This window comes from Colletotrichum chrysophilum, assembly GCF_026319265.1.
Source record: "Colletotrichum chrysophilum strain AFK26 chromosome Unknown scaffold_84, whole genome shotgun sequence".
Taxonomy (NCBI): Eukaryota; Fungi; Ascomycota; class Sordariomycetes; order Glomerellales; family Glomerellaceae; genus Colletotrichum; species Colletotrichum chrysophilum.
Window position 1 is genome coordinate 144,383 of NW_026517371.1, and position 19,731 is coordinate 164,113.

General features: G+C 51.3%; 4 protein-coding genes across 4 annotated transcripts; 2 read left to right on the plus strand and 2 right to left on the minus strand.

Annotated features, from left to right (window-relative positions):
• Positions 1-3,659: 3,659 nt before the first annotated feature.
• Positions 3,660-3,994, plus strand: COL26b_009082 (uncharacterized protein; the record flags this gene model as incomplete). Its single annotated transcript, XM_053181823.1, has 2 exons — positions 3,660-3,962; positions 3,986-3,994. The coding sequence occupies 2 exons, from the start codon at positions 3,660-3,662 to the stop codon at positions 3,992-3,994; spliced, it is 312 nt and encodes a 103-aa protein (XP_053034255.1).
• A 3,516-nt stretch (positions 3,995-7,510) lies between these two features.
• COL26b_009083 (uncharacterized protein) lies at positions 7,511-11,239 on the plus strand (the record flags this gene model as incomplete). Its single annotated transcript, XM_053181824.1, has 6 exons — positions 7,511-8,175; positions 8,225-8,616; positions 8,666-9,096; positions 9,155-10,300; positions 10,377-10,592; positions 10,646-11,239. The coding sequence occupies 6 exons, from the start codon at positions 7,511-7,513 to the stop codon at positions 11,237-11,239; spliced, it is 3,444 nt and encodes a 1,147-aa protein (XP_053034256.1).
• Positions 11,240-13,811: 2,572 nt separating this feature from the next.
• Positions 13,812-15,445, minus strand: COL26b_009084 (uncharacterized protein; the record flags this gene model as incomplete). The annotated part of the gene is made up of 3 exons (XM_053181825.1): positions 13,812-14,096; positions 14,150-14,857; positions 14,906-15,445. 3 exons carry the CDS (start codon positions 15,443-15,445, stop codon positions 13,812-13,814), a joined length of 1,533 nt encoding a protein of 510 aa, XP_053034257.1.
• A 555-nt stretch (positions 15,446-16,000) lies between these two features.
• Positions 16,001-17,970, minus strand: COL26b_009085 (uncharacterized protein; the record flags this gene model as incomplete). The annotated part of the gene is made up of 7 exons (XM_053181826.1): positions 16,001-16,786; positions 16,857-16,966; positions 17,036-17,146; positions 17,195-17,295; positions 17,355-17,511; positions 17,565-17,682; positions 17,749-17,970. 7 exons carry the CDS (start codon positions 17,968-17,970, stop codon positions 16,001-16,003), a joined length of 1,605 nt encoding a protein of 534 aa, XP_053034258.1.
• Positions 17,971-19,731: the final 1,761 nt, after the last annotated feature.

Sequence of the window (19,731 nt, forward strand, 5' to 3'; positions counted from 1 at the left end):
GATTTGGAATCTCCAGCTTCCCAAGGTAAGTCGCCTTCCCTCATTGCTGAGATACGCGCATTCACATGGAACCAGCGACAAAAGTGGGCAGTCTCGGCCGTGTTTGCCCTGGGTATCATATCAGTTGTTGGTGAGTGTTGAGTGAAAAAGCATCGACTTCCTTCCGCTCACCATAATCTCACAGCGGGATGCGTTCGGTTCTACTATGTGCGACAACTAGCAAACGAGCCGGAGCTCTATCAACAATTGGCCTACTCCCTCGTCTGGTACGCACTGGAGCTTTATGTAGCCATCTTCTGCGGCTGCTCCTCGGCTCTGAAAGTGTTTTTCAAGAGGTACTTTCCGGCTCTGTTGGGCTCTTCTTCATCCAGAACAGGGTACCCTCTTGACAGCTGCGGAAACAATGGCAGCACCAAAACTAGGACATCTCATCCTTTGACCAACCTATCTGACAGACGTCCTGGAAACCATACAGTAATCTCTTCGGGGGGTCGAGGAGGGGGAGTAACGGCGAATTCAAGAGATTCATCGAAGAACGATAGCGAAGAAGCCATCATATTGGGGGAACATGGAATCCAAAAACAGACGGAAATTCAAGTTAGACAAGAGACGGCGAGAATGTCAAGTGATTCAGAAGGCAGGCGCCCAAGGAGCGGCTCACATGACAGGCCAAAAGCTCGATCATTCGTGGGTTGATTGAGGGGGAAATTATGAATGAAAAAGGGGGAAGAAATGCAGTGCTTGACAATAGGAGTACTGTGGAATCTGACGAATGATGCTAGGATGAGCGTTTTGGGATATCCCTCAACTAAAATACAATAGACGCTATCTACGGTTGAGACCAATTCGATCGGCTTCTCATACACCGTATGAGAAGTTTTGTTACATCCATATCTTAACGGCGATGATCCTCCAAAGCTGTTTGGCCCGCTGTTTCCCGCTGCCGTTTCTCTTCCACCGTCAAGTCACTACTAGCTGACCCAATTCTGACAGTGGAAAAAAGACAGGCTGCGGCACTTGCTGCTCCTACTCCAACCCAAAACGCCGATTTATAACTGGACCTGAGTCCGGAGTCGCTTGTTTGATGGACAGCTATGTCCGCCATGCCCAACCAGAAGCTGATTCCAAGAAACAGTAGACTGTTGATGAGGGCACCAGCAAGCCCTTGATGGTGCTGAGGTAGAGACGTTGTTATATGTACATTGCTGACAGTGAAAGCAATGTCGATGCCAATTGTTGCACAGACCATTGACGGGAAGACGTACGCCCAGTAGCTTGGATCTTCAGGCATAATTGCGAAAAGTAGAACACACACAACACTTCCGCAACCCGAAAGGATCAGAAGAAGCCTTCCGGGGAGTAGGTGGAGAGTGAAACCTCCCACGAGCCCGATTGTTACCCCTCCAGCAGCCAGGGGAACATACCAGGCAGCCGTAAGCAGTGGCGACGCGTGGAGAACCAACTCAATGTAGAAACTGCTGTAGAAGAGAAAAAGCCCAAAGACACCGTATGTCAACCATAAGGCCAACATCAGAGTCTTGATGTACTTTGTCGAGAAAAGATCATGCGGAAGAAGCGGACTGGATGCGACGCATTTCTCGATGTAAAAGCCGATTGCCAGCAAGAGAACGCCAACGATAAGGGTGACCAGAATCTGAGGGCTTTTCCAACCCTCTGGAGCCTGAGAACTGTCTGTAAGAGCGTAGATAAGAAGTGCAAGACCTGGTACGATTGTAACAGTGCCTAGCCAATCCATCTGCAACTCATGCTTTTTGCCATAATCTTTCGGAATGGAAAAGAAAGAAATAGCAATCAGCACACCCAATATCATGGAGCCAACCCAGAAGTACCATCTCCATGACAAGTATTGCCCGGTCAGACCACCGATAAATATGCCAAAAAAGAAGCCGATAGGAGCGAAGGAACCGTAAAGCGCGAACACGAGATTCTTCCGAGGTCCGGGTCGATAGGTCTTGCCGAGCATCATCATGCCGGCTGGGAGGACCGCAGAAATCCCCAAGCCTGCCATAGCGCGACAGGCTATGAGCATGACGTAGTTATGGCTGAAACCGGACAGCAGGGTCCAAAGGAAGAACCACCCAAGACCAATGTTGAAAGTAATGTAACCTCCGAACTTTTCGCTTACTCGGCCGAACGGGAGAAGGCAGGCGCCAGCGACAAGGGAAAACACACTCGATGGCCACGTCTGGGATTCGCTGGGGATATTGAGATCGGATGCAAGCTGGGGGAGGATGATGTGAAAGCCACCGACGAGATATTCCTGCAAGATTGGGGTCAGCCAAATAGCAACCGTAGTTGGGCACGTTGATCAGATAAACTTACCCCCATTAGCATGAGTCCAAGTAGTGAGGAGCAAAAGCCAACCTCTGATAGCCAGGACTCAAACACTGCCGGGCGCTGCCGGCCCAGAACTTCGACATCTATGTCCGTAGGGGAAGGGGAGTCCTCGGCGTCCCTTGTTTCTGTTGTTCGACTTTCTTGCGATGTCATGTTGTACTGCCGATGCCGTCCGTGAAAATTGGACCAGAGAGTGTCGGAAGACTATTTTTGGTTGAGGTGTCTGGAAAACGTCCTGGTTGCTTTGTGAAGTAGGGAGTATGGCTTGATGGCAGCAGGTGCGTCTTCGACAACAGGATAAGTCCGGGGATTCGACCTTCATATAACTAGACATATTTTCAGGAAAACCCCAGTCTGGTACGCTGATTCGAGTTAAAAACATCCCTCATCACGCGAGACGGGACCAGCAACAAGTGGATCGCCATTTTGCGGACAATGACTGGTCGTGCTGTATGAAACATGTTCAGGAAGGGAAAGATCATGACAATTGCGCCGCAGTTTGTCATCAGACGTCCATGTTTGGCGCAATGATTATCCATTTGCGGTTAGTCGGGAAAGGATTCTAAAAACAAAGCTTCCTATAAAGAATTAAATTTCCTGATAAATGCGGTCCAGAGAGTCGTCGCCTTCTTCAACCTAGGACTGGGGCTCAGGAGCAACCCGCTGTGTTTGAATCAAAAACATGCTCACAGATCGTCTTGGTGCTCGTGCAGCAGAAAAGCTGCTTCAGCGCTAAACCCTTTAAGGGTCGTCGGTGCGCTGCATTCTTCCCGTCCCCACGTCATTCCCATTTCGTCCATCAAGTGCGCCGCCATTCAACTCAGTCTCTCGGTTGAGAACATCTGCGCGCCCAGCCCCTGATCTCAACACACAAATGCCGACTATGAGAAGCGAAGTGCCCGAGGCGGAAAATGCGGCCAATAACGCGCTCGAGAAACGGCTGCGCAACTTGCAAGAGGCGAAAACGGAAGTGCGATGAAGCCCGCCCCGAGTGCGGCCCCTGCATGCGACGTGGTCTTGAGTGTGAAGGGTACACGAAACCCCTTCGGTGGGTGAACGACACCACCAGCATTCATTCCGTGGATGGACCAGAGACCTCGCGGCCTACGGATCGGGGATTGGATACTAGCAATGTCAGCACCCCTCCTTCGTCATCCTACCGCATTCTCAACGACCAACCGCAGAGTCGTAGGTTGGACGACGACCATCCGCTTCCGCCACGTCCAGATGAGGATGGCCTTGACGGGCTGGACAACTTGTTCGAAACTTGTACGTTGTCGAGTTTTTAAAAACCTTTCAAAATGTCGGTGTCGCAGCCTAACGATCGCTCAGTTTTGAAATCTGGCCTTGGCAAGCTGTATAACGCGGAGACTCAGTCTTGGATCAGGCCTATCTTCGAGGATATGGCATCACAAAGCAAGGCCCTCAGAATAATCGGCATCGCTATCCAGAGCTATGTCGATGATGGGTGCGATGACCTGTCTGTATCTTCCATGGAACGTCTTGACCTTGCGCTCCGAACATTCCGCGCTGAGCTTGCTAGCCAACATAACGACATTAGGGCATCAACTGCCTTTGCCGGTTTGATGGTCTGCTCTTTGTGTGTAAGTGAAAGTATTTGAAACAGGTAAACTGACTTGAAAACTACGATGCTGATGAGCGTAGCTCTTGTTAGCCCGTCCTTTTACGATGTATGTCCAACTTATGGCAAACTTATACAACCTGGACGCCAAAATGCACTTGTTAGAGCCAGGCCCCGGGCGCGACCTTCCAACGCTTCATATGTTGGAGTCTATGTGCGTGATGGACTTGCCGTTGTATGTTGTCGGCCGAGTAAGCCCCTCAATCGGGCTTTGGAAGCGCTTCAGAAAGACCCAAGATAGTTGGCCCGGGGGTAGGATTGGTGGAGTCGAGGTTGGTATAGGAATGCCCCGATCTCTTATTGACGTACTGGCCGACATACCGGATGGCCCTCAAGCAAGTGTCGAGTCCAGACTATGGATATGGCCAGGTGAAATCGGGGAGTTCATACAGTGTCACTTGTGGGACTGTTGGCGGTTCGCGGGCATTCTCGAAATTCGCAGAAGAAAGAGGCTCCAAGACGGACAAGCTCAGGAGGAAACCCAGTTCGCGCCAAATACAGGCGTGATCATGTGCCGGCTGATTTCTGCGATGGACGCTATCCACAAGCATATCCGTTTTGACCTTGACCGCGAAAAGTACTCGCTAATACAGAACGGGATGGTGTTTCCTGTTACAGCGGCCAGCTTAGAGTTCCGAGAGCTGGGCGCCCATCCTGAATGGAAAACCACACTGGAAAGTTTCCGTGAACATTTGTCCAAAAGAGACCCGTTCAACTTTCTGAAGGTCATATTTGAGCTGCTCGACGAGGCACAGGCTTCAGGGACAGAGGTCTTCGACATAAACGAAGCAGCACGCGGAAGAGGAGTCGAAGTTGTCTTGTTTTAGAAATGTTGTTGGCCAAACAGTCAGACATGTTAAAATTGCGAACGAATCCATGCACAAATGAACGAGCTTGACTTTAGGAAGAGATCGCACACCTTTGACCACAGTGCAGTGCGTAAAAGTTGTTGCGTCGGTAATTCCACGTCAGTAAACCATCTCAGGAGGATTATTCCCCAACCTCAACGCCAGGCTGAATAATACCTTATGTGCTCCCACGAAAGTTTCTTCTGCTTCTTGGGTCGTCAGCAGGTCTTCGGGGCAGCAAATTGCGTTGCATGATGGGTACATGTTCCATGCAATATATATTAACTTGAAATAGAAGGGTGCTGAATGAGGTCCAACATTACGCAAATGCCTGGCTCGGAGTCAAAGTATCTTCCGAAGGCTTCTAGTCAGCATGTTTTCGAGGAAACTGCCGTAAGTTGCTGTTGTGACCATGACCTCCGAGGTCGTCATGAACGCGTTTCTGTCCCCTGTGTGAGCCAGTCAAAAACTGCGATATAAGTACACGCCGAGTGTGATGATGCTTGGTTTACTTTTCAACGTCGTCCACTCTCATCCTCGGGCTGAACACCAGCCGCAACGAACCAATGAAGCTCTTAAGGTCCGTGCTACGAAAACGCTTGAGTACGCCTACTATCGCGATATCTCAGGGGATAAAGAAAATCAATCAACAAACCGCTCGTCAAGATCAGGCGCGGCCGCGCGGAGGCATCATTGTTGCGTTGGAAAAGTGGTGATTAGCTTTGAACTCTAGAAGAATGAGTGACCCATCGAGCCCCAGTTGAGTGGATGTGTATGGAGCTCTGCCCTCTGACACAAACAGGATGAGGCCTCCTTACCAAAATAAGAGTACCGGAAGATCAAGCGAGACAAGGACTCCAGGTGATCAACAACAGGGACCTAATTGGTAGCGACCGAGCGTTGATCCCAAGTGTTGGTTTGGTTCTGTCGCGAAACGTGGGAATAGAATTTGCCATCCAGAAAATCTGACAGAGTCCGGCGGTTGGGGTTGACGATGATGCCGCCAAGTAACAATCCGTGACAGCACTCCGTCGGCTCGGCGTCGGCTGAAGGAGCTTGCGCCGTTAGCTTCGTCAAAGGCCTAGGTGACAGCACTAATTGCCGACATATTTACAGGGGGTCATAAGCCCCGGAAAGCAAAACATCCGGACGCAAAGCAACACCGGCTGCGCAAGTCAAGAGTCGCATTTCGCTGTGCGCAAAGAAACGGTGTCAAGTTTGCTATGTGGCCGGATTTGACGCGTCGAGGGGGCCAACATAGGCTTGGCTTTGTGGGAGAAAGCATGATCAGCAAGAGAGGGGCTCGCGGCTCGACATAACCGGTCTCGTGCTGGCGGCGGAAACGACATTTCGGTTCGACAGTCAGACTGTTGGACTTCTTGGCTCGGCTGTGTATGTAAGAGATGGTCGCTTCCTGCGCAGAACCACGCCGTCATTCTTGCGCGAGCGAAACATAGCGTCATTATATGGAAACTGAAAACGAAGAAAGGACGGCAAGAGGAAACGACATTCTGTGGCCAAGAAACAAATGCTACGAGGTTTCGCGTTCTGCTACAAGCCCCAGTCAAAGCGCTGCGTCGGTACCGTACCGTACCGTGCCATACCGCGCGGGAGGAGTCCAACAGGAGTTCATCAAGGCCGATGGCGGCGATGGGAGGCGGGAAACACGGTGAGCCGGGTGGAGATACCCCGCTTGAGGTGATTGCGAGTAGGATTTCGCGAATCAAGGGCGACAGGGAAAGATTAAGCGAGGTCGTATCAACCGCACACGTGCGCCGTCTGACCTTCCATTTGAAGCTCCTGATGCGCCGCCAACACCACAGAAGAGTGACTTTCTCACTGCGTCTGTCAAATAGAATTCCAGACCCCTCTTTCGCCTGACTCTTGGCCTGTCGCCGGCGCCAGGCCAGAAGCAAAAAACCTCGCTCGTCTGAACCGAGTTTGTCAGCGCTGTCAGAACGGCTAAACCTTCCCCCTATCCGCATGCTCGTCTGATCTTGCCATCATCTCGCTTAATCTTTGCCAGAAAATCCCTCGTCTGCGCCAAACTGTGCTCACAAATTTTTCCAATCTCCGGCTCATCTTGCTTTTCTCCCTCGCGTCCACCTTCCCCTCCCTTGAAGCTCTTGGCATCTTCCACATCCCGCTGCTTATGATCATCATTCTGAGCTCCTTGGAATCCTCTCTTAAACTGCCAAGACTGCATCATGTGCTGTCCGTTGGTCTCTGAGGCTGACCTAGACTGCCACCGGCGGGCCTTCACTCCACACACACCGCAGAATGCCTGCTTGTTTAAGCTTGTCGAGAGCTCCTCGGGCCCCATCCCTGGATACCCGAGCTTATCAGATCGCATCAGAGGCTATCATTTCGTCAATATAATGTCCGTTGAATTGTGGCAGTGCTGAGCCAGCCGGGACCTTTAACCTTTTGCGTTTGCCGCTCTACTGGAGAAGTGGAGAGCTATGTCTCTTCCGGTTGACAAGATGGTGTTGTATGGCCAGTCTGGGAGAAGCTGCAGGAGGGAGCCCGGAGAAAGCTGCCCTCTCTGCAGAGGCGCAGAAATATTCATATTGCTTGGCCGCCGCTTCTTCGGCACGCCTTGCTCCAGCTCGACAACACTTTCTCATTTCCACCAGCCCATACATGACTCCAGTAGCTCATGATGGCTGACAACTTTCTCAGCCCCAATCCAAACCCCACACATCCGGACTCCCGTCCGCGGGCCGTCAGCGATGCCGACACCATCACCCCCGACGGGACCAATCCTTTCTTGACCCCGTCCGGCACAACTGCTGCCCCCAGTGCCGCCCCAAGCTTCGTTCTTGAGGATCCAGACTCGGCTCTTCACCCAGACCCTGGAACAGAGCACGACTTTCGCGTCGACAACAACCCCTTCGCGTTTTCCCCCGGCCAGCTGAACAAGCTCTTCAATCCCAAGTCTCTATCGGCATTCCGAGCTCTTGGCGGTCTCCAGGGAATCGCGCGGGGCATCCAGACCGATGTACGCAGCGGACTCAGTGTCGACGAGACCGGCGTCAAGTCCACAGTCTCGTTCAGCGACGCCGTCGACTTTGATTCCAAACCTGCGACGCCAACAGAGAGGCACGCGACTACATCTTCAACACCATTCGCCGATCGCACGCGCGTTTACGGTCGCAATGTCCTCCCACCGAAGAAGGGCAAGTCTATCTGGAGGCTCATGTACATTGAACTCAGCGAAAAGGTCATCATTCTCTTGACCGTCGCTGGTATCATCTCTTTGGCACTGGGTTTGTACGAGACTTTAGGTGTCGAAAGGCCGGCAGGCTCGCCAGCATCGGTCGACTGGTATGCGCTTTCCACTCGATTACATCACTCCAGGCTGACAGTCACTCAGGGTAGAGGGCGTGGCCATTTGCGCCGCAGTCATCATCGTCGTCGTCGTCGGTTCCCACAACAATTGGCAGAAAGAACAGGCATTCGTGCGATTGAACACCAAGAAGGATGATCGTCAGGTCAAGGTCATTCGTTCAGGCCGATCTCTCATGATCAATGTGAATGAGATTCTCGTCGGAGAAGTTCTTCATCTTGAGCCGGGAGACATGGTGCCTGCCGATGGTATTCTGATCGAAGGCCAGGACTTGAAGTGCGATGAATCTTCGGCTACTGGCGAATCCGACGTCCTCAAGAAGACCGCCGGTGACCAGGTCATGAAGCTTCTCGACACGAAGCACAACAACCTCGACGATCTCGACCCATTCATCATTTCTGGCTCGAAGGTGCTTGAGGGTAGGTTCCTTTGGAGCAGTAGATGTGGAAATGTGCTGATTAGCTCCAGGTATGGGCACGTACGTTTGCACTTCTGTCGGAGTGCACAGCAGCTTCGGCAAGATCATGATGTCTGTTCGCTATGATGTCGAAGCCACTCCCTTGCAGAAGAAGCTGGAAGGTCTTGCGGTTGCCATCGCTAAGTTGGGTGGAGGCGCATCCGCCTTGATGTTCTTCATTCTTCTTTTCCGATTCCTTGCGACTTTGCCAGAGGATCACCGATCGCCAGCAGACAAGGCGTCTACTTTCATGGATCTGCTTGTTGTCGCAATTGCCATCATCGCAGTCGCGGTGCCCGAAGGATTGCCGCTGGCCGTCACCCTCGCCCTGGCTTTTGCGACCACTAAGCTCCTGAAGGAGAACAACCTCGTCCGAGTGCTCCGCGCCTGTGAGACCATGGGCAACGCAACAACCATTTGCTCAGACAAGACGGGAACGCTGGTGAGATCCGCAACAAGATCAAAATCTGCAAGGCGCACACTTACTGACTTGGTCACAGACAACGAACAAGATGACAGTGGTAGCCGGAACGTTCTCGACAACAAGCTTCACAGCTCTGGCGCAATCCGACAGCGAAAAGTCCACCGATGGCACCGTCCCTGTTTCTACATGGGCCTCATCCGTACCCACGGCAACCAAAGAGCTGATTGTGCAGTCAGTTGCCGTCAACTCGACTGCTTTCGAAGGCCAAGAAGATGGCCAGGCGACTTTCATCGGATCCAAGACTGAAACAGCTCTGTTGTCTCTGGCCAAGGACCATCTGGGCCTGCAATCGCTGGCAGAGGCTCGCGCCAACGAACATATTGTACAGATGTTGCCTTTTGACTCGCGGAGGAAATGCATGGCCGCCGTGATCAAGCTTCGCGACTCCAACAAAGGCTACCGTCTTCTGGTCAAGGGAGCTTCGGAAATCCTGCTTGGGTACTGCTCGTCCCAGGCTAACTTGGAAACCTTGGACGAGGAGCCCCTGGATTCGACTCAGCGACAAGCCCTGCAGAACACCATCAACCAGTATGCCAGCCGATCATTGAGAACCATTGGCCTTGTCTACAAGGATTACCCACAATGGCCACCTGCCGGAATGCCTTCGGAGGACGGCCATGTCAAGATGGACTCTCTGCTGTCTCTTTCCGACCTCACCTTTCTCGGAATTGTTGGTATTCAAGACCCCGTTCGACCGGGCGTGCCTGATGCAGTCCGTAAGGCCCAGCATGCCGGTGTCACTGTTCGTATGGTCACGGGCGACAACGTCATTACGGCACAGGCTATCGCAACGGAGTGCGGCATTTACACGGGCGGCGACGGCGTGATCATGGAAGGACCTGTTTTCCGCAAGCTGTCTGAGGCTGACATGAACGCTATTCTCCCAAAGCTTCAGGTCTTGGCTCGTTCATCCCCGGAGGACAAACGGATTCTCGTCACCAGACTGAAGGCCCTGGGAGAGACGGTAGCGGTGACTGGAGACGGCACGAATGACGCCCCAGCTCTGAAGGCTGCTGATGTCGGATTTTCTATGGGTATTTCCGGAACCGAGGTCGCCAAAGAGGCGTCAGCTATTGTTCTGATGGATGATAACTTCACTTCCATTGTGACAGCTCTCAAATGGGGCCGTGCAGTTAACGACGCTGTGCAGAAGTTTCTCCAGGTAAGCAATCTTGCTTCAGTTGTTGTGCGAGGTCACTTGAATCAACCAGATTGACTAACTCCTCACTGTTGCACAGTTCCAAATCACTGTCAACATCACAGCAGTTATGCTTGCCTTCATCACAGCCATGTACGACGACCATATGGAGCCTGTACTGAAAGCCGTCCAGCTGCTTTGGGTCAATCTGATCATGGATACCTTCGCTGCCCTCGCGCTTGCAACCGATCCTCCGACCGAGAAGATTCTTGATCGGCCTCCTCAACCCAAGAGTGCTCCTCTGATCACCATTAACGTGAGTTGTCCCTCAACTGACACATGATCTTGCACTGACAAACATGGCTACAGATGTGGAAGATGATTATTGGCCAAGCGATTTTCCAGCTCGTTATCACTATCACGTTGTACTTTGCTGGTCCGGAGATTCTCAACTACGATCGTAACAGTGAAGACGAGATGCTGCAACTCGATACGATCATTTTCAACACTTTTGTTTGGATGCAGATTTTCAACGAATTCAACAACCGTCGGCTGGATAACAAGTTCAACGTCCTAGAAGGTGTCCATCGCAACCAGTTCTTCATCTTCATCAATTTTTTGATGGTTGGTCTGCAAGTTGGCATCGTCTTCGTCGGTGGCCGTGTGTTCGAGATCAAGGAGGGAGGTCTCAATGGAAGCCAGTGGGCTATTTGTCTTGTTGTCGCCTTCATGTCTATGCCTTGGGGAGTTGTCGTACGCATCTTCCCCGACATTTGGTTCGAGAAGGCGGCCAAGTTCGTCGGGAGGCCTTTTGTCATCGTGTACAGAATTCTGGGAAAGGGCTTCTCAGCGATCGGAAAGCTCTTCAGGCGCAAGCCTAAGGCGAAGGATACCGAAAGCACCGACATACCTGCAACTGTGGTGATCGCCCCACCAGAGGAGAAAGGCCAGGAAAGGGGATAAAGAGAGGAAGACAGAGTGTTTAGGCAAGGAGCATGTTTGCTCATGATTACATGTTTGCGGCACAAGTATGCGAGGGGTTGTTCTGCTTTCAGACTGCATCGCGGTGTGGCCGATGAGGTTGCGATTCTATCGTCAATCCGAAGTTATGATCCGGGAATGGCTTACAAAAAAAGGGGCGTGTACACTATGGAATACCATCTGTCGTTACTTAGTTCAACCATTAAGAATTATATAATATTATGGCAGTCTATGTCTTACAATGTTCCTTGTGACCTTTTTCGCCAGAGCTACTGTCAAAACAGCTTAGCATTCCGTCATAGAACCTCCACAGCCAGCTTTTAGTGATAGTCGTAGCGTGCTCCCCAGGATCTCGGCCAGGTATCGCTGGCGGTACTCAAAGTGCTTTGGGCCCTTTTGTTTGATCGTTTCGTTTGCGATTTCGATCATGGTTGGATGTATCTCTTTTGGCATTTCCAACAGACGCTTTGCGTCTATCGTGACATCTGTTGATTCTTGGCTGACCAAAACGGGAGCGACAACAGTACTTTTCATGAGAGACAGGCAGAAATGTTCCAGAAGATCATTGGCGACGAGGTACGTCGTGACAGCCTCTAGAGACGTTGCGTCGGCCACCACCTCCCGAAGTGGCCGAGACTGGCCTCGAATTTCTCGCCAGGTCATCTCTGCAACCTCGAGCTCGTGAGTAATTGCATCTTCGGTCAGGTGCAATGAGTCGCCGGCGGGTGGTCTATCATAGGCCACATTGCGACGAAGCCACGAGTTGTAAAACATCGATGATAGAATCACTGGGATGAGTACGACGTAGCCTTCCCATCTTGTCGCCGTGACCATGGATGCACCACCACCAATTACGCTACTCACGGCACTGACCAAAGTGTAGATGTGAACATTGCGCGTCCGTCGTTCGATAGCCTTTACGGCTCGGCTACCCTGAAGGCGAGGCGACTGGGCCGCGATTCCTCGGTGCTGAGAAGCTCTGCGGAAGATGTAGGCCGACCATCCAGAACTAATCAGGCCATAGAGAGCAATTGGGGCATTGCCGAGGTAGCCTGACAAAATGTTGCTTGCAAACCACGCTTGGCGATTCGCCCCTCCAATCGCCATGTATGTGCCGATACTGATGAGAAATGCGCCGAACCCACTGCATATGTCTAGCCCGAAGCGATTCGCGATTTCGCTTCCAAGTTCTCGAAAATTCGTGTCAAGAAGGACGTCGACGTCCAGCGTCGGCAGACTTCGTTGGAGACGCTCCAGCCTTTCTGCTTTCAAAGCAGACCTCTCATTACGGAGGAAGCATACGTTCTGCCAACTCAAAAGAGTGTCTTTGAGGGCCAGAATCGATACTACCAATGCCAGCGTGCCGCCCAGGGCCATGAAGACGATGGCATATATAGGCACAGGAATCTCGTTCCAGACGTTTGCTGCGAAGTCTCCGGCATTGGCGAGCTCGAGAAGACCCATAGTGCTGAGTAGAGTGTTGCGCAATCGTGAAGATATTCGAGGAATCCATCGTCGGCGGTGTTTTGTCAAATCTGCTTGTGTCGGTGCATAGATAGGGGAACTCGGTACAGGCAGTGTCGTATCGGTTGCGGCCTGGGATTGCTTCTCGGTTCCTCTCGATGCATCTGCCCTAATCGGCTCTTGGTCTTCCAGTCTGGTCGTAACACTTGAGTCGCCAAGTGAGGCGATATCGGGGGTTGCTGGTTCCATCGTGTCCATTGAGTCAAATCGTCAAGGGGGTACGTAGAACAGAATGAACGGAAGTGCTCCTCACAAGACCCGCAGCAAATATGTAAGAGAGAGAAACAAGAACTTGAAATTGAAGAAACGAAGGACAGAGTAAACACACTGGCTTGTGGAGGTGGGAAAGGGGCTAGAGTGGGTATCGTGGCAGCTCACATCTCGGATGTCAGGCGACAGGAAGAACAATCAAAAGCCCCGTGAACCTCCGGACGGTGGCCACGGGGGACCTGACATCAAATACTTGGTCAGGCCCAGGCGCTCGGCCCGAAATAATGGGCCTTCTAGTGCCACGCAACTCAAACGACGATCGGAGTTCCAGGACCGGCAAGGTTCAAGCCATCACGGTTATCGGCACGGGAGGCAATATTGTGATCACCCTAAAAATAGGCGCCATAGGGCTGGATCGGTCCACCCCAAGTCCACACTGCTTCAAATTCCGTCAAGACCGAATCTCGGGACTCCGGGGTAAGGACTGAGCGAATTGCAAAAAAAATGTTTCACCCTATAAGATGCAGGGGGTCACGGAATCCGCGGGGAAACTTGAGCTCCTTCAAAGCGCGCCCCTTCGCGAGATAGCCCAGACATGCAAGACATGCTGACTGCTTCATGCTTTGAATGAAAAATATTTTCTTATCGAGCATCAAAGGTGAATTCGGCGACATTCATGACACGCAGTCATCGAATTCAAGGGGGAAAAGCACTGGATTGAACGCTTTCAATCGAATTTTGGCTCATAGCTGTTTCATACTTTCTGGATTTTGTGCTGTCTGGAGAGCGTTGGTATGTTTACTTGCCCGCAACACTGAGCTCACAGGGTGTACCGAAACTCCTTGTTCAAGCGATCCGTCATATCGCTGAACTCCACATCCTTGATATGGCCAAGTTGTCCGGTCCGCACGAGATTGTAGCGACGCTTGTTTTCCCAAACATAGTAAAAGTGTAGCATGAGGGTGAAGACCATTGCCAGCCCGCAAGTCACAATGATAGCAGTCTTGGCGGGGATGTATTCAGGTGCAGACTCGGCGGTAAAAGTCAATGGCCCGATAATGTTGCCCACGCAGAAGCAAATTAGAAGAGTGGCATTCATTGTGACCTATGTCACAGTCAGCGTTCCTGCATGCTATTTCAAAGTGTGAGAGGGCTGACCTTTTTCGTATGACCAGCATAGTTCGCGCCGACGAGCGAATACAGCAATGGCAAGGTCGCGCCAATGCAATTCGTCATATAGTTACCAATCAGTTTTCCGGCTTTGTTGTCGGCCGGCAGAACCGCCATAAGGGCTGCTCCAATGACACCAGGTATCAAGAGGCAAATGATGTTCAGAGCACGTTGGTTGTATCGCCCCGCAACGTTGGTTGCAGCCAAGATCGAGACGATGCTCACGGCACCAGACGGAATGGATAAAAGTGCGGTTTCCTTGGACGTGTATCCGAAACCTTTGATGATCGTTGCTTGAAATGAAGACACAGCCCCGTTGGGCACGTTTGACGTGATCGTGATCATTGCAAGCAGGTATGTCTGAGGATCAGCAAAACATTCAATGAATTGCGGCCACTTGAACTGCTTGTTTTCGACGCCCGTCTGGTTGGCTCTTAGGCGCTCAATAGCCCAGACCTTTTCCTCAGAAGATAGAAATTTGGCGTTCATCGGATTGTCTGGGAGCACAACAATGACAGTGATACCTACGGCAACAGTGACAAGACCGCATATCAGAAACATGATCTGCCAAGAAGTGAAGCTAGATCCACCGTAGTGTTGAAAGCCGAACGAGATGAGAGAACCGACTATGACGCCGCCGCCGGTGCCAAGGTACCAAATTCCCATGCGAGGAGGTTGTTCCTGGCGTTTGTACCACTGGAATTTTGAGCAATGCCATCGTAATATGTGGAAAGATAAGCTTACCATGGTTGTGATGACGATCAATGAAGGTGCAACTGCACTCTCGAAAACGCCGAGAAGAACTCTTGTAACGACAAGTCCGGCCCAGTTATGACAGGCCGATGTAACTGCCAGCACCGTTCCCCATAGGCAGACCATGATGCCAATGTACTTTGCCGTTGGGTAGTGCTGCATTCCCCAAGCGTGAGGGAATTCGAAAGCAAGGTAGCTAACATAGAAGATCATGGCGAGTTGCGAATATTGATCGCCAGAAATGCCAGTATCCTTCTGGAGCCCCATGACGTTGGCATAATTGATCAAGGTTTTGTCGAGATACTGGAGGATGTAGCATGCAAACATGAGCGGCACGATTCGCCAGTCAATCTTGCGTTTGAGTCTCCGCTCATCTTCATCAGTCATGGGGTTGACGTCGCCGCATTGTCGCAGGAATTCCAAGGCAGCATCGGCGTTTGACACGTCTTTGACCTCGCCCACAATTGTCTCCGGCTGAGCTTCGCGTGAGCTCGCTGACTTTTCGATATCGAGCTTTTCCTTCGTATCCATCCTGAATATTTACCGGAAAGGTTATGTAGTTCTTGCAATACAACAAACTGGTGAAAGCATAGTATTGATTCAAGCTTAAATGTCCGTCTCGAACTAGACAGATCACGAAATATTATAAAGCAACCCCAACCCCGCCTTGATAACAGTTGCTCCATGACGTTCTTGATTCTTGAGATTGGCGTTGGCCATGTGCATCTGCAGAAGACCCCCCATAGATAAGTTCAGCGATCGCCAAGGACATTTGGTCCGGACCAATGGGAAGGCTGTTGGCCATACTGCTGCAGGAAGGTGACTGGGGCCGGGGTCGGAATTTGTTATCTACAACTGCGGAAAAGAATAACCCGAAGATATCGGCTATCAAAGGACACCCTGATGTGTCGATGTTACCTCCTCTCTTTCTGATAAGAGTCTTTTCTTTGGACGTCGGCATTCGTTCGGCGATCGGAAATCCATCAAAACCAATCGTGTAATTTCACAAGGATGGAGTAGGAAAAGGATATCTCAGTCAGATAGAGAGTAACACATTACATTATTTGTTCACGGCCTCCCGTTTATTTATGGTGAGTCGTATTTGAGGTAATCGCCAGATCCGGTGTCGTGCGTAATGTTTGTTTGCACAACCAGGCCGTTCTTCAAACTGCCGCTTTCGGCGATGCCACCAACAGCAGTAGTGCCATTCTGTCGGTGCAACTTATTCTCACCGGCAATGACTGTGAAGTTAGCGAGCGAGATCTCGTAGCCTTGCTTGATCCTTGTGGTCGGAATTCCGAAGAACGAGGCGTTGACGGCATTGTAGTCAATGCTAAGCTCGTAGTATCCCCTGTAGAAGAGATCCTGCCACTGCAACTCGCGGTTTGCGTTTGTGAGCCATGCAGAGCCGACATTCGCGTTTGCCAATGAGATATTTTGGCCTGCAGGGCATGGCGAGCTGACTGCAGATCCCGCAAACTCAACACCCACGGATCCGGAACCAGTGTTCTGGTCATACTCGTGCTCGCCGAGCCAGACAAGGTCTGAAACCCATGAGGCGTGTGAGTCACCGGCGAGAAAGATGTTGTTGCTCACATTCTGCTCGTAGAGAACTTCGAAGGTGCGGTTGCGGTTGGCCTGGTACCCGTCCCATTGATCAGTATTGAATGGATTCTCGGCTCCAAAAGACAAGCTCTCGTTCATTCGGCTAAAGATGATCTGGTTGCCAATGACGCGCCATTGTGCGCCACGAGTGGAGCTGTCGCGAAGAGTGCGATAGAACCAAGTTTCCTGGCGAGGTCCCATTAGGGAGCGACTTGCTTCATTCTTGATGGAGTTGACGTAGTCAGTGTTCCAATAGACATCGGTGATCTTGGCATATTTGTTAAAAGGTGATTCGAAGCGGCGGGATGAGCGTCACGGGTGACTGGAATGTGCTTACAGCTCGATCATATTGCCGCGTGTCGAGCATGATCAAATCGAAAAGGTTGCCGAAGCTGAAGTCTCTCCAGATACGGAGGTTGTCATCCATGTCAACTTGGCGGATTGGCACTGCGAAAAATCAGTTGATGCTCATACTCGGTCGAGCAGACTGTGACGGACTCCACTCAAAATACGCACGAACAGCGTTCATCTTGCGCTGGTCAACAGAGACGCCCCCATCCATGATGAATGACTCTTCAGTGTTATTCAGCTCTGAAGCTCCGTCTCTCCACGTATTGTCAGAAACCTCTGCGTCTCATTAGCCTGGCTCAATGATATGAATTGGGCCACACTGACCATGGTCATCCCAGACTGGAATCCAGGGAAATTGTTGATGACTGGCAAGCAGATCCAGATCCGTTCTGTAAGTTGCCAAGCGCTTTCGATAGTCGTACAGGCTTTTGATAAGTCAGCAGGTCATGGTCTAGATATGAAAACAGCGTAAGCGTGTACTAACGTATAAATTTGGCGGTCAGGCAGCGGAATGCGGTCCAGAGAGTTGCCCCACCCGTACTCGCCATTCCCGTACTCGTAAATGTAGTCACCTAAATGGACGACATAGTCGACTGAGTCCTTTCTCACCGGGTTTCCATAAGCGTTGAAGAAACCAAAAGCTGCATAACCATCAGTTTCTAGAAATTACTTGCGGCCGAATGAGTAAACCCACGGAAGTTGCTGCAAGAGTACACGGCAATTCTCACAGGAGAATCAACCTTTGCATCCTTGGAGGGAATCGTCTTGGTACGGCCGACGGGCGAAGTATTGTTGGAGTTGCAAACGGAGAACTGGTAGTCTAGGAAGTGTTAAAATACGACAATCAAGAACAGATGAGGCATATACTTGCAATAAACAGTGTATGGTGCCAGTTTCTTGGCCTCAACCTTGACGGTGAAGTCAACATCGGAAGTGGTGTATGCTGTGCCGGAGTCCACGACCGTGGCAAGCTTGTCGTCCGTTGCAATCTTCCAGTCGATACAAACTGGAGAGTCGCTCTTCTGCACATAGGTATCGGTGCTGTGGTCGTAGAGAGGGACGTAACCGGAGACGGTTACGTTACTTTTGTCGTTGTCCATGTTCGGAGCGACGCGAGTCCAGAGAATGACACTATCATCGTAGGGATCGCCTGATGCAACTCCATGGGTGAAGTTGAGTTTCGCCGGATCCCATGGAGAATTAGCATACGTGCGCTTTGCCACCTTCCTGATAGAGATACCAAGAGATGCATGGTGTTTGGACGGCGAAAGATAGTTCAAGTTCCCAGTGAAGGCGGCCGATGCCGTGATGGCAAGGGCAAGGGCACTGACCGCAGATTGAAGCATGATCACAAGGTGAACAATCTGCAACCGACCAAAAATGAGCGAAAGCTGCTGCTGCCAGAAACGACCACCACTCGGGTGTTCCAATGGAAAACCGTCGCCTTTATGAAGAATCCAACAGCGTGGAGTCCTGCATCTCGAGCTGAGACTAGTTTCCGGAGCTTCCAGTCAATCGGGATATGGAAGCTCGCCGTCTACACGCCTCCTAGATGAGAAAGCTCAAGCTCGTGGGTAATCATGTGGCAGATGATTGGGCAATTGCACTCAAGAAAGACGACAACTCGATAATCTCGCGTTCGATGACGACTTTGCTCAAGGATTATGGTTGTAGCCACCGCGATGGACCTCTCAAATCGGGGTCTGCGCCGGGGGGGAGGACAGCATATCGACTAGGCACGGAGATTGCTGCATGGGACGAATAGGATGCCAAGATGCGCAAAGAAGCTGGTACGATTGTACGCTGATCATCGGCACGTGTCGCCAGTCGCATTGGTAATTGGACGGGCTTGGCAGGGTGGGGATTGCGGACCGGTTCATCGGCATGTCATCTTCAGCGGGGTTCCTTGGAACCGCGGTTGAAATGTCCGATGTTTCCCAGACACGGACTGATCAAGACATCCTGCGCAATGCTTGTTCATCCCGATAAATGATCCGCATATCAGCAAAGAGACGACCGTCGTCTTATCAATTGATAGGAGAAGTTTGTATGGCGTTTTGGGTCTGTAAGATGGAAGAGACGCAGACCAAATCGAAATAAGATGACGACTGACAGCGAGGGGATGAACATCCTAAATCGCATCTGCCAGCTGCGTTTCCTAATCTTCATGGGCAACATCCATCTCCAACAATCTTAGTTGTTCCTCTTCGTCTTCATCGAGTACTGGAATGATGACACCCCTCGGAACGAGGTCCATTTCATCCCATACACTGTCGTTTCCGTTGACCACAACTGTATCCCTCCCGTCGCAAAGTATCTGCTTTCCGGAGTTGTTGGAACTCTCCAATACTTGGCATGTAACCCATGCCTTTCGATGCTCAAGCCATGCAGCCGTGTATAGCGGCCCATCATGCGATCTCTCCCAATCTCCAGCAAAGAGCTTCAGCTGAACCAGCTCCTCGCCCACTTTTTGTTTTCGCAAAAGTTCGAAAATTTCCATCCCAGTCGTTTTGTTTAGCAATGGACGGGCCATGTTATCTAAGTCTTCAACTTCATCGCTCGCCCATGTACTTCTTCTAGGCCACGCCGAGCTTTCGTGTTGTCTTCGCTGCTCACTGGCAAGCTCCAAGTATATTGTGAGTCGCTTTAACCGAGGGTAGTGCTTGGCCACTGATTGCAGCTCTTCCACTGGCCAAGTGCCATTTCGGTTGAGGTCGATGGTCAATTCTTGTAGATTTGGCGCCAAATCACCCAGAGAGGCAAGCTCCTCTGCCGTGAGAACCTCCCGTTGATGATAGGAGCTCTCGGGCTCTCTTAGTTCGAGACGGGCAAGTGAACGAGCATGGTGCCCCACTACGTCA